The sequence below is a fragment of the Aspergillus affinis genome (genome assembly GCF_023601865.1).
Source record: "Aspergillus affinis strain CMG 70 chromosome Unknown NODE_13_length_462506_cov_86_819959, whole genome shotgun sequence".
NCBI classification, from domain to species: Eukaryota; Fungi; Ascomycota; class Eurotiomycetes; order Eurotiales; family Aspergillaceae; genus Aspergillus; species Aspergillus affinis.
In genome coordinates, this window is record NW_026515794.1 from 112,766 (window position 1) to 128,357 (window position 15,592).

General features: G+C 53.4%; 4 protein-coding genes across 4 annotated transcripts; 1 reads left to right on the forward strand and 3 right to left on the reverse strand.

The window, feature by feature from the left end:
* Nucleotides 1-15: 15 nt before the first annotated feature.
* Nucleotides 16-7,017, forward strand: KD926_001898 (uncharacterized protein; the record flags this gene model as incomplete). Its single annotated transcript, XM_053096836.1, has 1 exon — nt 16-7,017. One exon carries the CDS (start codon nt 16-18, stop codon nt 7,015-7,017), a length of 7,002 nt encoding a protein of 2,333 aa, XP_052959056.1.
* Nucleotides 7,018-8,162: 1,145 nt separating this feature from the next.
* On the reverse strand, nt 8,163-9,503 carry KD926_001899 (DUF4050 domain-containing protein; the record flags this gene model as incomplete). Its single annotated transcript, XM_053096837.1, has 1 exon — nt 8,163-9,503. One exon carries the CDS (start codon nt 9,501-9,503, stop codon nt 8,163-8,165), a length of 1,341 nt encoding a protein of 446 aa, XP_052959057.1.
* Nucleotides 9,504-10,225: 722 nt separating this feature from the next.
* On the reverse strand, nt 10,226-13,246 carry KD926_001900 (ATP-binding protein; the record flags this gene model as incomplete). Its single annotated transcript, XM_053096838.1, has 1 exon — nt 10,226-13,246. One exon carries the CDS (start codon nt 13,244-13,246, stop codon nt 10,226-10,228), a length of 3,021 nt encoding a protein of 1,006 aa, XP_052959058.1.
* A 356-nt stretch (nt 13,247-13,602) lies between these two features.
* KD926_001901 (lactonase family protein) lies at nt 13,603-14,846 on the reverse strand (the record flags this gene model as incomplete). The annotated part of the gene is made up of 2 exons (XM_053096840.1): nt 13,603-14,416; nt 14,470-14,846. The coding sequence occupies 2 exons, from the start codon at nt 14,844-14,846 to the stop codon at nt 13,603-13,605; spliced, it is 1,191 nt and encodes a 396-aa protein (XP_052959059.1).
* Nucleotides 14,847-15,592: the final 746 nt, after the last annotated feature.

Here is a 15,592-nt window from a genome sequence, read left to right on the forward strand (position 1 = left end):
GCGCCAAGGATACAAATGGAATCATGGCGGGAACGAGGGTTTGTACCGGACTCCGATTCAGAGGAGGAGTTTGATAGCCAGGAATCACAGAACGTGATTCAGGAAACAGAAGGAGATGCCGGAGTTCAAGACCCTCCGGCATCGCAGGACGTTAGGGTCCCAATAAACAAAGAACAACAACAGCATACCTCCGAGAACATCGATTTCGATGAAAGCCAGTCCGCACGATCGAGCCCCGATGCTTTGGATACGACGATACTGTCAGAAAACGAGGACGGAGAGCCTACGCCGAAGGCAATACCACGGAGGACGGGGGAGAAGAAGGATGGATCACAGAAAGAGGATCAAGTGAGGGGGGAGGACGGGGCTGTGGCATCCCAAGAATTACCGATAGGCGCAGGATCCAGTTCGCTGTCGACACCGAAACCCAAGAAAAAGAAGGATATACGGAATATTCCCAGTTCGTCGCCGGACGAGCTACAGACCGACTATCATCCCTTCCGAAAACAGGCCCCTCTGTCGCCGATACGACCCATTCATAGTCAACCGGAACCAAGTGGTGATGATAACGATGATGATATGGCTTCCCCTCTGTCGTCTCCGCCATCGTCGCTTCACTCCCTGCCGATAAGTGAGGACAATCAGTTTGACAAAGATGGGACGCAGCTGGTGCCTGAGAGGAATTTGATGGACCTATTTCCTCCACCTGATTCATCACTGCTTCGCTCTTCTCCGCCTGCAAATGATAGAAATGATGCCGAGGATACAGAACAGCCACAAGAGAACAGCCTAGAGAATTTGCTGCCTCCACTCGAAATCCCAGAAGATATCATGCAGGAATTGGCCCAGCCATCGAGGAGATCGCTACGACAACGCAACCCTATTCAGATGCACCCTTACCTCCTGGAGGACGCGAAATATCAAAGCCTAATGAAGGCAAGAGGTGTCAAACCGCTGCGCATTGCTCAATACCAGGAAGCGTTGCGCGCAGCCAAGGAGAGTCAAGGCCAGGAATTCGTCGATAATGTGCCGCCTCCATCAAGCAGCCCCGTGTTGGGATTATCATCTCCGGCGGAAAATAGTCGCTTGCCTGAAGTTAGTTCTCAGAACCGAATTCACCAACTCTCTCCCACCCACGCACGGTCTGCGGATGCTATCAGAGCTCCCAAAAGACGGAGGATAGCGAAACCCGCCGCTGACGGTCGCCCTCAATCGCGGCATTTGGCTCGCCCTCAGGTGCTCATTGACAATTCTTCGTCTCCTGTGCGTGCGAATGGCAATTCGATGCACGATGTCCCTCCTAGTCCACCACGCTCAGGAAGCCTTTCCCCTCTTCAAGCTCCACAGACATTCAATGGATTCAGATTCCCTCGGGGGTTCAGCCCACCGCCATTGAACACACCTAGTACAACTTCGAAATTGGCGGAGAAGGACCGGGGTGATGATGTGAATGATTTGGAGTTGTCCGACGGCGGCTTTGACCTAGGACCTGGGGATACCGAGTCTGTTGCGCCCCAAGCCGAACGTATCGAATCGGGAGAAGACGAGCAGGATGCGGAGGAAGGTGAAGGTGAAGATGGAAATCAAGCTGAACACCAGGATGAGAGCGCCGTGAGGAGGTTTCAGCGCCGAATAAAAGGCGTGCTTCCTGCCTCATGGCTACGATTGGACCAGCAAAAACAGCAAGATACCCGCCTTAACTACACGCAGCGAGCGAACGAGAGAATGGCTAGGATGGAGAACACAAAGGGGGTTGCCAAAAAAGTCACTAAGAATACATATGGGACACGTCTTAGCCCGAGAAGGCGACTTGAATCACTGCAGGATATTGTTGACGGGGAAGATAGCGAAGAAGATGGAGTTGAGCGCAATGTCGATCCCCGTCAAGCTCTGGCTGATTTGGTAGGCTTTGATGACCCATTCAATGATCCAGATCCAGATCCTGCAGATGATATCCTTGAAGACAACCGCATTGATTACATGTTTCCAGCGACCAAACGCGCTTCTTCGACTCGAACTGGAAAACAGGAGAAGAAACAGTCGAGACCAGAGGGGAGCGGCAGTCGGTTTAGTGATCACTCTAAGAGACCTCGTCTCAAAAGACAAACGAGGCTTACGGACCCTGTGCATCAACCGAGAAGGGAGAAGAAAAGGTCTCCGCCTGCTCCTAGACTTGGCATATTAGATGCTCCAGATATTACGGCTCAACCACGAAGTCAGCAACCGCAATTTCTCCGAGTCGCTGCGCGACGAGTTCGTTCCCGACAAGACAGGGGAAGACGCAGTCCAACTCGGAAGGTTTTCCAGTTGAGTACAAGGGCAGACACGGAAGATGCCAATACGTCCTTAAGTCAATGGCGTACAGGTCGCCTTCGGCAGACTAAGTTGCCGCGGCCTCAAACTAAACCCCAAGGACGACCGTCTTTGAAAGACCTTCCTACGAACAGAAGCAACCCCCATCCAACCTATAGGTCTCAAAACACAAGCATACAGGATATATCTGATGTTCGATCTGAAGTCCAGACCGAAGAAAAACAGGCCGCCGAACCTGCTCCAACGGCGGACGAGCCGCCTAATCCAACTTCTGAGAATACCAACCACCCTGCAAGCTCTAGACAGCGGGACCAAAGCAACAAATGGTTTGTTCGTCGAAATGTTACGGTGTCTTCCTTGAAGAGGAACGCCCCAAGGCCCGTGATCCCAGAGGTGGCCAGCTCTGACAACACCGCCTTCCCATCTCTTCATCGGTCTCTTTCATTGCTTAATGGAAGAAATCATCAGAGACCACCTTCGAGTGCTTACCAACAGAATCCAATCATGCGACGGTTTCTCAAAAATATGCCTACAACTGCTGATGAACCGGGACCCGTCACCGTTCAGACATTGAATGCATCGCGCGATGAACCACTAGTAGAGAACGCTCGAGCACCGCGGCGGCAGATTCGAAAACGCCCTCCCCAACGATTGAACGTCACCTCAAGCGGGAACCAGGGGACGCTTGAATTAGCCACGTCGGATCCGGAGCCATTAGATGTCGAAAACAGTGATATTCAGTCACCCGCAATGGCTTTGGGTGGTCTCACAGGGTTTCAGAGCTCATATAGCGTCAATTTCAACGTCGCTCCTCTGCATTCTGGTACATTCTTTCGCGAGTCTACATTTATAGGCAGCGGTGAGCTTGCGCGTTCTCTTGACTTCGGCAAGCGGGACCTGGATAGAGATGCTGGATTTTACTCCTTCAAGGTTGGAAAATCCAGACTTCGCTGGGGTCCTTGGAATGACAGTGTGTGGTCAGAGCTGGGGACTGTTTTTGACACTATGCTCGATAATATTGGAGAGAGCGATGAAGCCGAGCCCCTTGATGAGCATACGTCTAGCATTGGAAGAGATGTTTATAGGAATTTGATCAAGTACGTTACGGAGGTAATTTCGTTCACTGATCCCATCGACAGAGTTGGGTTTGTGAACAGAGTCATTTCCCTTGTCTCCACACTTAATTACAGCATGACAGCCCTGGCGTCGAAGTTACCTCATGATCTGGAAGCGGTCACAAAGCTCGCTTCATATAATCTCGTGCTGATTCACCAAGCGCACCAAGTTGCCCGCAATAGCAATGGCCTTGTCAACGCCGGTGTTGCGAGCGAAGTTTCGGGGCTTGTCAAACTGGTCTCTAAGCCTATCGTCACAGTTGTTTCGAGCCCTGCGGGACAGGCCAACATCTCTAAGTTCCTAGAGGATCAGAAGTCTCGAGAATTGCGCGAGTCGGGAGCAAGGGATAGCTATCCTGTTGTCGAGGCCTATATCATCCTTCGCAAGATATTGGAAAGCACAGACAGCCCTAGCGGGGTGTTAGGTGATCTTCTGACCGAGGAGTATTCTGCATTGAGCACCGTAAAGGAGGTAGAATGCCTGGAAACTGGGTGGCGCCGGATGTTCAACAGTCTCCCGTTGAACGAGATTGATAGCTTCGGAATTGTCCGAGTTGGATCTCGTTTCAGAGAGAAGCATGACAACTGGTCGGTAATCAAACAACTACTCAAGCCGGTGTTCCAGGCCAAGGATCCTGACTTCCCATCACCCATCTCACACAATAACTACTGTCGAATTTTGTTCCATCGATGTCACCATCTCATCAACGGTTGGGGCTGGCGGGACTGCAAGCCAATCCTCGACACCCTTTTTGACTTGTTCGCGAAGAATACTCTTTACAACTTGAAACCCGAGGAAAATTACACATCTCCAGCCTTCCTCGACGAGCTTGACCGCAACCCATCCTTGGAAGTCCAGACAAGCGACCCATGCTTTCATATATTCTTGAAAAGCATCGGCAGCGGGTTACGATTTTTGTCAAAAGTATACGAAAAGAAAAAGGTCCGGAACATCACCTGGCGCTTGTTGCCCAACCATGGCCGAGAGTATCCCAAAGATCGACCTATTCATCAAACCGACTTGGACGCTCTGAGGAATCACCATGATCTTCTTTGCACTTTGTATTTTGCGGTTCCTGACGGATGTCGTCCTCGGCTAGAAACAATCAAAAATCTCGTGGACCCAGCCCGCTCTCATCAGGAGACATGCAACATCAGCCTTCGCTCCTGGTCCAGGCTTGCTCGATTCAAGCTCTTAACGGATGAAGATGTGTCTGGGTTAGAACCGTTTGCAGACTGGCATTGCTACTTTGTTTCGAAATTGTTGGAACAGCACAACCTGGCCCGCGAGGAAGTGGAGGCTCAAAACACTGGTGAAAACAAGTTCTCTCACCAGCTAATCGAGCGCACAATTTCGCAGAATCAACGGCAGATTGAATCACAATTGAAAACGGCCCTGAACCTGTTACAGAATGCCATCCGAGTCGCCCCTTCATTGGACCATGCCGAGAAACTTGTCTCCAAGGAACCCATCAAAGCGGTGTTAAGTCTGTTCAATTCCAAGGTTGCTCGCGTGAATACAACTGTCATCGAGGCCCTCCAGGTGATAGTGGTCTACCTTGAAAAATGTCGCCCCCAGCCTGCTGTTGGAGCACCCCATGTTCCAGCCCCAGTCGATGAAGATAGTCAAGAATTTGGAGATTGGGGGGTTTTCGACGCTCTATACCAGGAGGAATCGCCGCCAGCGGTGACCGTGCCTCAGGGCGTCGAATACGTGAACAAAGTCTTTCATCCGGCTGTCTCGCGCCTTGTGTCCAACTGTTTTGGCGAAGACAATTGCCCAGAGGATGCTATACTCCTGAGCGTTGTGGACTGTTGGACCTCTTTGGCGGAGGTGCTCGTGAAGCACAAGTTGCAGCACTGGGATAGTTATTTCAGCCATTACGGTGGTGATTATTCTTGGACGGCACTGCGGTCAACGATGCAGACCAGGAAATTCACACCGAAATTCCTGGCAAACTGTATCGAGAAAGACTCACATGTTCTTTCTGAATGCAAATCCCAGGTGTTTAGCATGTGGATGTCTAGCTTGGTGGAAAGAGAATCGATTCTTAAATTCCAGCATTGTTTGACAGAGGCTTTGCTCAATCAGGACTCGTCAAATCCCATTCTGCAGAACCTGCCTTTCTCAAGTGACAAAATGGATGGGCAGTACTACATTACGTTGCAAGAGCTACGTCAGCGCAGGGTGTCTCTCATCTCCAGTCTCCTGGCGAATATGCGCACGCATGTACAAGGGCTGGAAGATGCGGAAAGCCTTGATCTCGCGAGTACCAAGCAAGAATACAAGGAGCTTATTCAGCAACTCATGTCGTCCATGAAGGCGAACTACCAGGAGTTAGGCAGCGGACAAGCCAGCGCACAGGGTGAATATGTGGGCTTTGTTCACCGTGTTGTTGGTTTCCTGCAACAACATACGAGAGATATCTGCTTGGTTGACCCATTCTTCACCGACCCAACATCGTTCCCCTTGCCGTCGACCGATCCGACGTACATTGTGGCGAGACTGAAAGGCTATGAGCCGAAGTTATCATCCAAGAAGGTTGCGAAGCTGTTGATCACGTTCATACAGGGCGTCTCCGAGCGAGCCGCCATCGACGGACAGCAAGTCTATCTCACCGGACAGCTGCATGCATCGATGATGGATTCATATGAATCTGGCGACCCGCACCGGCCTACCTTGCGAGCCATCCTACTGCAGGCCGTGTTCCCGGCTTACCTCGAAACCGCGTTCAGCAACCCTGTCGCATGGGTGCTGTGTCGACCGATCATCAACGTCATCTCCCTGACCTTCAAAGACCTGCTCTTCAGCATGGATACCACAGATCCCCGCTGCGTCGCATCTCTCATCGGCATCTTCAACACTGTGTTCCAGTCCTCTCACTATGCGATGAAATCTATCATCCGCAACGTCAATATGCTGAAAGACCCCTCGGTCGTAATAACCATCGCCTCTTTCCTCGATATGATCACATCCTCCCTCCGAGTCGTCGACTACATCGACCGGACCAGCGAAGCAGCCGATCCTCTCATCTCACAGATCCGCATCTTCAGCCAATTCACCCTCTTCGCCACGTCCTATCTCCAAGACAAACCCCCAACCCACTTCCTCGATGACCTAGCCGAGTCCTCAACCACCTTCATAGAAAACCATATCCAGACCGCAGAAACCACTCCCCCCTTCTTCCAAGAAATCCGCACCTCCGCAACCCGCGAGCTACGAACTTACCTCCACGAAAGCTGGTTCAACCACCAGGGTAAATACTACTTCACTCGTCGAGGAAATCATCAACCCCAGGAAATCTTCATCGAGCCGGAAGTCGTCGCGGACTTGGAACAGGCGCCATGCAAGATGTTAGATTCCGCGGCGCATTTGTTTCTGGAGACAGCGAGGAGGTTGGATTTCTTGGAGGGTTGGGAGATGGGGATGGGCTCTGTGGAGTTGGAGGGGGACTTGAATGGCGGTGGACTTGAAGTTATAGATGTGGACGTGGATGTCGAGATGGATCTAGGGAGTGGTGAACAGGATGTTATTGAGATCCAGCCAGCTCGGGACCTAGAGCTGCCGCTGGATTTGCTCATTTTGTAATATGCATGTAATATGCATGTACTATGTACATTTCTATCTTGTCTGACGGGACTGGGCTGGATGGATGGGTGGACTAGACTTATCTATTTATACTGGACCTGGCGAGGCAAGAAGAGGCGAGGCGACGGAGCTTCGTTATATTTGTTTTTAATTGGCTTGGATAATGAGATATTAGAGACCATGAATGATATATATGATTGAAGATTATCTATCTGATTGAATAACCATGGGCTGACTATCTTGTAATTCGATTGAGGTGAGAGGTACTCTACCATTAAACTCCACTACCGTATAAATATGATATGGAAGATAAGTAACCAGCGGTATACAGTGGGAATGCATGCAAAAGGGTAAATAGTGACTGAGTGTTCGCAAATAAGATAGGTAAGGTAGTAAGTGGGAAATAGCTAGCTAGCTGTAAGTCAAGTCAAGCCAAGCAAAGCAGAGCGGAGATGTAAACCGTTCATCCAGAGTATGCAATTCATTCAATCGATCAATCAACGCAAGCTGAACCATAAATAGAAGGGAAGACACTATACATCAGCGTATAGTACAGGGCAGAATAGGGACGAGGTATGGAAAAGACATGATATGATCATGAAGCTCATAAACTAACAAGTCACGACAGGACAATAACACGGAACAGGGCAATGCAATTGACATAAGAAAAGAGAAGAACGAGGAGAATAGAGGAAAGGGGAAAAGAGAGAGAGACCATCCAAGTAACTAGATAGTTAAGGAGAACAATAAACACAAACGCATAAAAAGAAAAACAATGCATATCAATCGAGGGATTCCAGCCAATTCGTTCATAAGAGTTGAGACCGTGTAATTCATGCATCCGTGCATTCATTTGTCTGTCCTTCGTTCCGTCTCGTTCTGTTCTGCCCATGTTCGACAAGGTATCGTATACATGCGTGGTTCGATAGAGCATGGAATGAAATAGCGGTGCTATCCATACCTGACCATGAGAGAGATCAAGTGTCTCATCATGCCCCTTTCTTAAGAGGTTAGAAAGATAGAGCCACACCACACCACACCACACCATGCCACACCTAATCAAATTCGGAAAATGGTCTAATCCGGTTTATATCAGATGATAATAAGCCACCCGGGTGCGAATACAACTACCAGAAAGAGATAGATCACCGCTCTGGAATCGTCTGATCCACAATCCCGTTTCTCTCGACTGTTCCATCGTTCGAATCCTGCTGACCCTGCTGATTATGGCTCGAGGATCCCCGTCGATGGAACGGATGTTGATGGAACCCGGAGAAATGCAGCACCTTGCGCACGGTGCTGGCAATTCCCGATCGCCGCTTCGACTCGGGTGAAGACCCAAGCTGCTTTTCCGCGGCGTCGCCCGCCGCGCTGCCGCCGGTTTTCTCGGGCCGTCGCACCGTCGCAGTGTCCTGTAGTACGATGTTTTGAGTCGCAGGCTTCGGCGGCCATTGGCCGTCTGCTTTCCAGCCTTGGACCATGGCTTTCGTGACGTCTGCCAGGTTGATGGGCACGGTGGGGGTGAGACCCTGAACGACGACTTTCGAGTAGATGGACGGGTACATGATTGGCGTGATGGCGGCGCGGATGGGGTTGGAGGTCGAGATGAGAGAGGGCGCGACGGGGATGAAGGGATCTTCGTAGTTGTTGCGCGCGATCTGGTGCGACGATGCGGTCGCGGTGGCGGCTTGCGTAGCCGGCGCGGGGGTCGCCGTGCTGGGTTCGTTAATTGTCGTGGCCGTGGCAGCATTAGGATTATGAGGATTCTCTGGGTCGGCGGTGGATGGCTCGTCTTCGCGCTCACGATCCGCAGGGAACTGCTGCTGCGTCACGGCCGACATGGTTGTCGTCGTGGGGTCTTGGTCGGCAATGGAGAACGAAGCGTCAGCTCTGGCAGCCAGGTCCTCGTATCCAGACGATGAGTTGGTGCCGGAGTCAGAAGAAGTTGTTGAATCTAGGGTCCGCGCATCCTCGTTTGCAGTCGCAACTTGGTCATGCGATTGCGATTGCGATTGCGCCGCTCCCTCCTCCCCATCCTCCTGCCCCCGCTGCCTCTCTTCCTGTTCGCGCCTTCGAATCTCCGTGCGCGACAACGCCCCAGACCACGCATCCCGTCGCTCCACCCACGTCCGAAGACCCTCGTTCCACCGCATCTCCTCTTCCTGCTCCTGCCTGCGGCGCTTGCGACGCGGCGAGATGGATCGCAGCGTAGCACGTCCTAGCCCCTGCTTATACTCCAAGTCATGGTCGTGGTCGTTGGCATCCTCCGGTTCCAGTTCTGGCGAGGAGACGGGCTCCAGCTCGGACCCGGAACTATCGTACTCACGCAGGCGCCACTCGGCGATCTCGTGGGGTGGCGGGGTAGGGGAGGACGAGGCGGGCAGACCTGAGTCTGTGGAGGGGTGGAAAAGCCAGTCGTTGCGAACGATTTCGCGGACGTGTAGCTTCGCCTCGCGGATCGCGGCGTCGCGGGCCTCGGTGGTCATTTTGATTTCTTGCTTGCTTGCTTGCTTCTCAGTTCGTGATCTCTGGATTCTGGGCTTGGGGGTGGGGGTCGCAGTCGAGCTTGTTTTGGAGGTACGGTGGGAAACGGAAGGAGCCCGGTAAAGGAGCTTTATTTGAAAAGCTCTGCAGGAGCTATATTAACTAGCTGAGGGGGCAGAGCTTGGCTGTTAAGTGAGAGAGAGCGCGAGGCGAGGTGAGTGAAGAAAGGGGCGCTTAGAGGTAAACCTGTAGAAGTTATGGGTTGAGTTAATGGACCGATGGAGTCACGAATAAAGGACAAGATAACAAGAATCCCAAATAGACCAAGATGATCTGAAGAGAAAAATGCCCCGAGGTTTGGGAAAAAGAGGAGGAGAGAGGGAAAGATGTGGGGGAAAAGGAAAAGGCGAAGTTTCGGGCGGAGAAAATGACGATCGCCGGAAGTCGAGAGTCGATGTCATCATGCAACAACTCTGATCCTCCTTTCTGCACGCCGGTTTCTTGCAATTCACCTCCCCCTTCTGTCTACTGGGTTAAGTGTATGAACTGAATATGAATAAGAGAATTATATGCCTATTGTACAGGATATCGCTAAAATACAAGATCGTCCAAGGATTTCCATCCTATCCCTCCTCTTCTATAGAAAAGCATATAACGAATTCAAATGTAACGAGAGATCAATATTCAACACCAATCATGTCTATAAAACTGTCATTTCTTTTTTTCATGTACGAACGCGCGCAGCGTCTGCTTCGGCTTCTTCCGTCGTCGCAGGCATGAATCCCCATCCAGGACTCTTCTTGCGACGTCCCTTGCGGTCGCCGTACTGCTCGTCGAACTTGCGAATCGCCGACAGCGAAGACATATCCTCGCTGATGGATGCGCTGATCTCCTCCATTCCACGCTCGAAGTGGGTCCAGGTCAAGGTGCGTCGCTCCGGGTATTGGTAGGGCTCGTCACCTTGATGCTGGGCGGCCAGCGCGTTTTCCTCTCGAACGCAGGCCAGTGCCGCGGCGACAGACAAGTTCTTCAGATCGGATCCGGAGTAGAGGGGCGTGCGGCGGGCAAGCTCGGCGAGGTCAACGGAGCTATCCAGCGTTTCTTCCTTGAGGTGGATTTTCAAGATGGAGAAACGATCTTGCTCAGTAGGCAGATCGACCAGGAGTCGTCGAGGAAGACGTCGCAGGACGGCATCGTCCAGATCAAAGGGTCGGTTGGTGGCAACCATGATGAAGGCAGAAAGGTCGTTCATTCCGTCCCATTCGCGCAGGAACTGGTTGATCAGCTCCCGGTGGGATGTGCGACTGCTGGCGCCGGTGCGCGAGCAGAAGATGGCGTCCGCCTCGTCAATGAACACGACGCAGGGGCTCAACTTCTTGGCGAGCGTGAAGATGGCCTTGACGTTCTTCTCTCCCTCTCCGACGTACATATCGTACACCTCCGAGCCACTCACTTCCAGTACCGTAGCACCGCTTTCACAGGCGACAGCCTTGGCCAGGAGCGTTTTACCCGTACCAGGAGGTCCGTAGAGGAGAAGGCCCGGGATCTTGTCGGTGGCAAGGACACCGTAAGTAAACGCCTCCGGGCGAATGAGGGAGAGCGAAGTGAGCGTCTTCAAGGCATCGATGGTTTCGGGCGGGACGTGGACATCGTCGAACGTTGTCCGGAGACTCTTCGCATCGACCACGCCGTTCAGCAGTTTCTTCTCGTGGGTATTGCATGTTTTCCGGAGCGAGTTGATAAGGCGCTCGCGGTCATTACCAGTCTCGGTGTGTTTCGTCTTGGGTGTCTGCTCTTGCAGCCAATCACCTCGGATGCGCTCCGTCTTTTGTATCATCTCAATTCCTTGCCGAATGTGGTCGAAGCCAAAGGATTCCTCCGGTTTCAGGTTTCCAAGGGCAATGGTAGTGGCCCAGTGCACTTGATTATATGTCCAATAACGATCCTCTAGGCCGGAATCCTTCACAAGGGAGTCATCCAGCGGCCAGGCGCGGTTGGCAAAGATGTCATCCTTCAGTGCCGAAGGGGTTTCGTGCAGTCGTGTTCGGAGCATGTCCTGCAGATGGCGGATGTTCACATCGAGGGTCCGCTTCTTGCGATCGTCTGCAAAGGTCTTCTCCGCCGCTTCGGGGCCCATGGCAGGGGTAACCACGAGCATCTGCGAGATATGGTTGTCGAAGGGGCTCTGTATCAACTGCGAATCTGAGTCATCTTGCGCAATGGTGCCGACAAACAAAATCCGGGATCCAGCCTTTCTCCGATCCTGGATAGCTTTTTCCAACAATTGAATAAACCGGGCGCCTTCCCGCGTGCCTTGAATCTCGCTATAATCTTGCATCTGTACAATAATGTCACGGGCCTGAACGGGTTTGGTGTCTTCAGTCTTGGTGGCTTGCGGTTCTCCCTCTTCCTCGGGGGTTGCCTTGTCTGCTTGTCGAGAAGATTTCGTAGGTGATGAAAGAAGCTCGTTGATCAGTCGACGTCGCCTGTCCTCCGCTCGATCTTTGCCACCTTGCGGCGATGCAGCACCCCCAGGGCCATCCATAGGGCCGTTGAAGGCAGCCACTAAAGACTTAAGGCCCGATAGGTTAGGAAGAGGTATATCCCCCGAACCTCCCCGAGGACTCTCAATAGTAATGAACTTTGGCGCGGTATGTCCAGGTCGCAAGTTGCGTGATGGTATCGCACTGTCCATCGTGTCCGCGTCGTCAGATTCAGCCTCCTCCACAAGATCTTGCCAGGCGTCCGAAGAGGCCGGTTGATACACCTCGTATCCCAACGATCGAATCGACGTCGTCGTTCCGACATCTTCCAGGTCCTGCTCATTACACAACTGCGCAATATCCTGAGCGTTCAGAGTCACCAGGTCCGCTCCCAGTTCCTGTGTCAGCTTCTTCACCACCGCGTCCAAGAACAAGATCCCATCGTTGCCGGGATAGTGTAGAATCAAGTGCGACTTGCGCGCCGAAGGGTCCGCCGCATATTTCGCCGGAGGAAGTCGTAAACCGGCCCTGGCCGAGGCGCAAAGCTCCTGCCACAAAGCCTCGGCTAACGCATACCGGTTTTCGTTTCCAGGTACTCCGTCGGACGACGGCGAGGGACCTCCGTTTTCATCACCACTGCCGCCGCCTTGCGCCTCCGCCTCCGCCTCCACCTGCTCTGTCCCTGTCACTGTTGGAGCAATCTTTACCTGCTGTGTAGTCTGCGCCGCCACCGTTCGCACCTCGTCTCCATTGACTACGGTATTCCGTTCGTAGAACCAGTCCGGGACCGTGGCGACAGGCGCGGTCCACTCCTTCGCCGGCTTCCTATTCCGTAGAGCCCGACGAACGGCGGACCCGTAAGGGCTCGATTCTTTCTTCACACCCTCCTGCTGCTGCTGTTCCGTGGCGGACGGTACAACGGGCGTCGTTGTCGTCGGCCGCTGTTCCGAGGCATTCTGTTCGGAATTGACCGTCGACGAAACCCCGCTCACATTCTCAGAGGACGAATCTCTCCCTCCATGGGGATCTGAAGGCCCGGCAGCCGAGGAGCGCCAGGGTCGAGAAAGGTGGTATCGACGCGAGGCGACGACGGCGGCGGGATAACGGCGGTGCGCGACGAATCGACAGGGTCGGACGAGGGTGGTCGAGAGCAACCGGGCTTGCTGCATTGACGAATACATCCGTAGACAGGACTGGACGCTGCCGCCGGGTTGGAAATATAGGATAGAGAAGAACAAAGGCTGATGCTGTCGGGGGGGCATCAGTCGTTTGTCTGTCGGGGTGGATCGTCTTGTACCTGCGTTCTTCTTTCTATTCTTTTGGGTTTGGCTTGGCTTTTTCTGCCTGCCGAGTCACGTGGATATTCACCGCCTCTCATCAGTCTGTTATGCCTGAGGCTGCATCTAAGATCGGTGTTTCTACTTCGTCATCTCTCCACCATTGCGGTTATAAATGCACTGCTACAGGGAAGGAATCCATATCAGACCGCATAAACTGCTTTTTCACATAATTCTATCATCTAACCAGATCCGTCACCAGCGGATCCCTATCTCCATCCAACACCTTCTGTAACATGCAAAGCTACATACTAATGTACAAAGACAACTCTGCTCGTCCTCTATTCACCCCAGATCAGGCTGCTCAAACCCTCGGCAGTACCAACCTCACCGGCCTCTCCGACCTGAACATTGGCCACCTCCTCTCCCAGCTTGCCGCTCTTGGGATCGCGCTTCACAATCGCCACGTTGGACGAAGCCTGGTTACCGATGGCGACCAGGTCGCCGGCCTTGTTGATCTCGAAGGTGCGAGGGACGGTGCCGTACGAAGAGGTCAGGTCACGGTAGGTGACGGTGCCGTTGGACGAGCGAGCCAGGGTCGACATGGAGTCGTTGGGGTCGAATCCGTGATCCGAGCGGATGGACACGTACAGGGAGGTGCCATCTGACTGGATGCCCGAGAGGGTGGCGCCCTCGGGCAGCTCGGAGCCGGGGTAGGGGACGAAGGACTGGGTCTCGCGGAACGAGGGGCATCCCTCGGTGCCGTAGGAGACGTCGAAGGCCGTGAAGTGGCCACCGATCTCGCTGACCGTGTAGAGTAGAGTTTGCGATTCAGCACGTCGCTGGAATCGGAACTGAGGGGCCTCGGGCTTCCAGAAGAGGCCGTGACGGGGCCCAGCGCCGTGGGGGAACTCAATGGCCGGGCAGTCGTTCAGGGCTCCCGAGGACTTGTCAATGGCGTACACGCGGATCTCATCGGCGCCAAGGTCGGGCGAGAGCAGGAAGGATCCGGTTGGGTCGAGGATGACCTGGTGGGGATGCGAGGCATCCTGCTGGGGAGTGGCTCCGGGCTTGGTCAATTCGAAGTGGAAGACCTGGAGAGGCTCAACATCGGCCTCCAGAGGGAGCGCGAAGGTGGACAGAGCGGAGCCACCACTGCGCGAGGTTAGTATGTATAACCCTTCTTTTTTGGACCTGGTGGAACGTACTAGTGCGCGATGGCCAGATACTTGGAGCCGTCATCGCCGGTATAGATGATGCTGTTGACGCCGCCGCCCGGCGCGGCGCCCGTCTTGGCACCCTCGGTCAAGGAACCGTCCTCGCCGATGGAAAGAGCCGTCAAGGACCCGTTGCTGGAGGCATCACCGGTTTCGTCGGAGCAGTAGAGCAGCTTCGACTCCGGGTCGAGGGTGATCCAGCTGGGCATGTCACCGCAGGTCTTCAACTGCGACGCGACGGACAGAGAGTACCCATCTTCGCCGCCCTCTAGGGATAGGGTGTAAACAGAACCCGAGTAATGAGTGGCATAGAGGTTGGCTGCCGAGGCCAGCGAGCAGCACAACAGGGGCAGGTAACGAAGGGACATAGTGGCGAATATGATCTCACAGAGAATTATCGTGTCGAAAGGGGCAAGGGAAGGGAGGAGGAATCCGCGAATATATACTAGTAGCTCAGGGCTGCGGAATCCTGCACAGGGAAGATCAGGGACGGCGGCCGTCAGCCTGAAATGAGATTAAGTCGGAATGGATCTGCAGTTATGATACGTCCAGCAAGGGTGTTCGAGGGGGCGAGGTTTGAAGGCTGGCTCTGCGGTCACCCCACGCTAGCCAATGATTGCGGGGATACAGCAATTTCAATCAAATCGCGGGCGCTCTGAACTTATAACGGCGTTTAAAAACGAAGAAGTCAATAAGTTGTCCACGTCGATCTTGCGGGGACTCCCTCATTCGGGTATCTCCACGACTAGAGTCCGGTCCGTATGGAGAAAACCCCGTGGGATGGCATTGCCTGGGCGGTGAGTCGGTGACACCTGCCGCGGTAAACGGATACCGTTGCGTGCTTTCTTTGTTGTTGAGCTGGTTTCATCTTGAGATGAAGGACGGAGACAGTGCCATCGAGATGGACAGGCCCGTGCAAGGCTGGACGCCCTACAAGGGTTGCCGGAATACAGGAGGCTCAGGAGCCCGGGCAGATCATCCAGTTGGACGACATTCCGATGGGCGGTTCAAGGGAAATGGGGCGGGGCGGAATGCGTGTAGTCCGTCGTCCCTTGTCAACTTTGGGCTGAACGAGTAGTTAGTGGTAGGAAAGGGTAATGGAATTATGGAATTG